The 2,424-nt window shown below is 40.8% G+C and overlaps 1 protein-coding gene across 1 annotated transcript; it reads left to right on the top strand.

Moving 5' to 3' along the window:
• Positions 1–1,278: 1,278 nt before the first annotated feature.
• Positions 1,279–2,000, top strand: LOC125535536. Its single transcript, XM_048698605.1, has 2 exons — positions 1,279–1,422; positions 1,557–2,000. Exons 1-2 carry the CDS (start codon positions 1,347–1,349, stop codon positions 1,751–1,753), a joined length of 273 nt encoding a protein of 90 aa, XP_048554562.1. The 5' UTR covers positions 1,279–1,346; the 3' UTR covers positions 1,754–2,000.
• Positions 2,001–2,424: the final 424 nt, after the last annotated feature.

The following is a 2,424-nucleotide window of genomic DNA, read 5'->3' on the forward strand; positions in this document are numbered from 1 at the left end:
ACTATCCGCGCCCCTTCATCAATTGGATAGGTGTAGCAATAGTTATTGCTTAGACGATGGTTTTAGTTTTGCTGTTGTTTGGCTTTGTAAGGTCTTGTGAGAATAATTAATAAAGTGGCCGTATGCATCGCCCAGATGTAGAGGTCGGGGTCATCCTCTTTTTCTAAAAAAAGGTAAAGGGTGAGTAAAGTGGCGGTGGTAGATATGTGAAGATAGTAGCCTTGCAGACCTTATGTGTATTGGAAAGGGAATTGTTCATGTCAAACGAAACCGAGGTAAATCTATAAGGTGATAAGGAACTTTTTTTAACATTATTAAGGCAGCTCTTTATTCATGTCACAGAGTCATTACATACAGTGTCCTGGATGCGACCAGGAGTAATATCACGGATGAGAGAGTAAGAACAAAGCTCACTCCTCCTAGACTTCCTAATCCCAAGCCATAGAACCAAAGTCAAAATATTTCAAATAAGAAAAGGTAAATTTCTTAATAATGTACAGACACGTATTTCATATTTACCCTGTCACACCTATTAGTCCAATAGCAGTGATCCGCCTCGTTTTTGTTGTCCACCTATTAGATCCAAAGAAGCATAGGCCAGTTGTGAGATAGTATGTAGTATAACGAGTCTATTTATGAGGTAATTTTTTTGGTGAATAATGAAAATGTGCTAGCTTTTGAAGTAAGAAAACTTTATGATTATATGTAGGTTATCAATGAAATGTGTTTGTGGTACTTAGGTTGATTGAGGTTTTCTTTTGTCTAAGTCGATGATGCTAGCGGTCCGATGTAATCTCAATACACTTATCCATGCATGACACATAGGAAAGCTCAATGCGTTGACTTAGACATTAAAGAATCTCAAAAAACTTATAATCAGCAGCACGCTTAAGCTTTACATGTATCCATTTGGTCCAGTTATGTCCTATACTCAAGGAGGCGAGAGGTGGTGCATCAGCTATGTGCAAGATACATTTGAAGATCGTGTTCCTAGAGTTCTTCACCAAATATAGATGAAGATGTTTTTGAAAGGTTATAGATGAAGACGTAACAATGAGCTAGGCCTGGATTTGGCCTACAAGTCTAATGATTGCCAATTTGCATGTTCATTGAACATGTGGAAAAATATGTGTATAGTGGTGCACGTTGTGTGTCGAACTTTATCATCCCACTCACCCAGTTGATGACACGCTGACATGGTAGATTGGCAAGTAAGGCGCAAAATCTGCGCCTATAAATAGAGGTGCTACTAACTCTGGCCAACAACAACGATTACAACATAGTATTCCACTCACAACCTAAAGAGATAAGTGAGAGATATTTGCTCGAAAACCTTAAAATCAACCATGAAGAACACCAAGCTCGTGGCGATCCTTGTCCTCCAGGCCATCCTGGTCATGGGAATCCTCACACACGTGAATGGTTCGTAGTTGTTCATGCTTCTTTATTCTATTTGTTTCCTTAAAGAAGTTTGATTGCCTTTTTGCAATTCCATTGATGTCTTATATATCTTATAAGTGATTACTAACATGATACCATGCTATGCTTGCGTGCAGCCAACTACTTTCCCAAGTGTTGTGACAAATGCAGGTCATTCTCGGGGGTTGATGTATGTGATGACGCGCATCCTCAGTGCCCCAAGGACTGCTCCACATGCCGCGTGGTGCAGACAGGCCGTGTCAAGATGTTCCGGTGTGCCGACATGCGCTCCACCATCAATGGCACATGCGGCCCACGTTGCAAAAAGAACTAACCGGTTCAACTCAGGCCACAAGGCTTGTTCCGCCTATAATAAAAGCTCATATAAGAAGAGAATTGTCATCGTGTTTATGCGTACATGTGGCCTCACAATGCACGCTGAGAATGCATGTACTATTGCCGGTCATCGTCGTTGTTATTGTTTCTATTTACCTCTTTGAGACTAAGATGTTGTCCGCCGATCAGGTGCTCGTTCTATCCTCCGTGAATAAAATTAATTGTGTGCCTCCGTTTAAAGAGCATTTGTTCATGTCACACAAATTTTGCAAGCAACTAGTGTCTAAATATCGGTTTGCTTTTATACATAGTAAATAACTCGTATCATCCTGCTCTTTTATCATTTCTTTGCCAGAATTCAAACACTATATCTGCTAAACCGTTATTAACATTCAGAGTGCTCAGGCTATATGTGGCTCTATCTTCATATTCTACACATGTATATGAAATGATAATTTCATTGGATCTACTTTCGTCTACACAAATGGAAATACGGAAGAAACACAACATAGTTGTTCACGTGTACCGCCCTTAAACTGGTGCGAGAACCATCTCTGTCGCTCCCCCGCTCTCACTCTCATACATCCAAGAACGGGCATCCTCGTCAATGGACAACAACAGTGACAAGAAGCTTGACGAGGTACGTCGGTGGTGACCATCCACTACAGA

Source organism: Triticum urartu, chromosome 1 (genome assembly GCF_003073215.2).
Source record: "Triticum urartu cultivar G1812 chromosome 1, Tu2.1, whole genome shotgun sequence".
Classification (NCBI taxonomy): domain Eukaryota; kingdom Viridiplantae; phylum Streptophyta; class Magnoliopsida; order Poales; family Poaceae; genus Triticum; species Triticum urartu.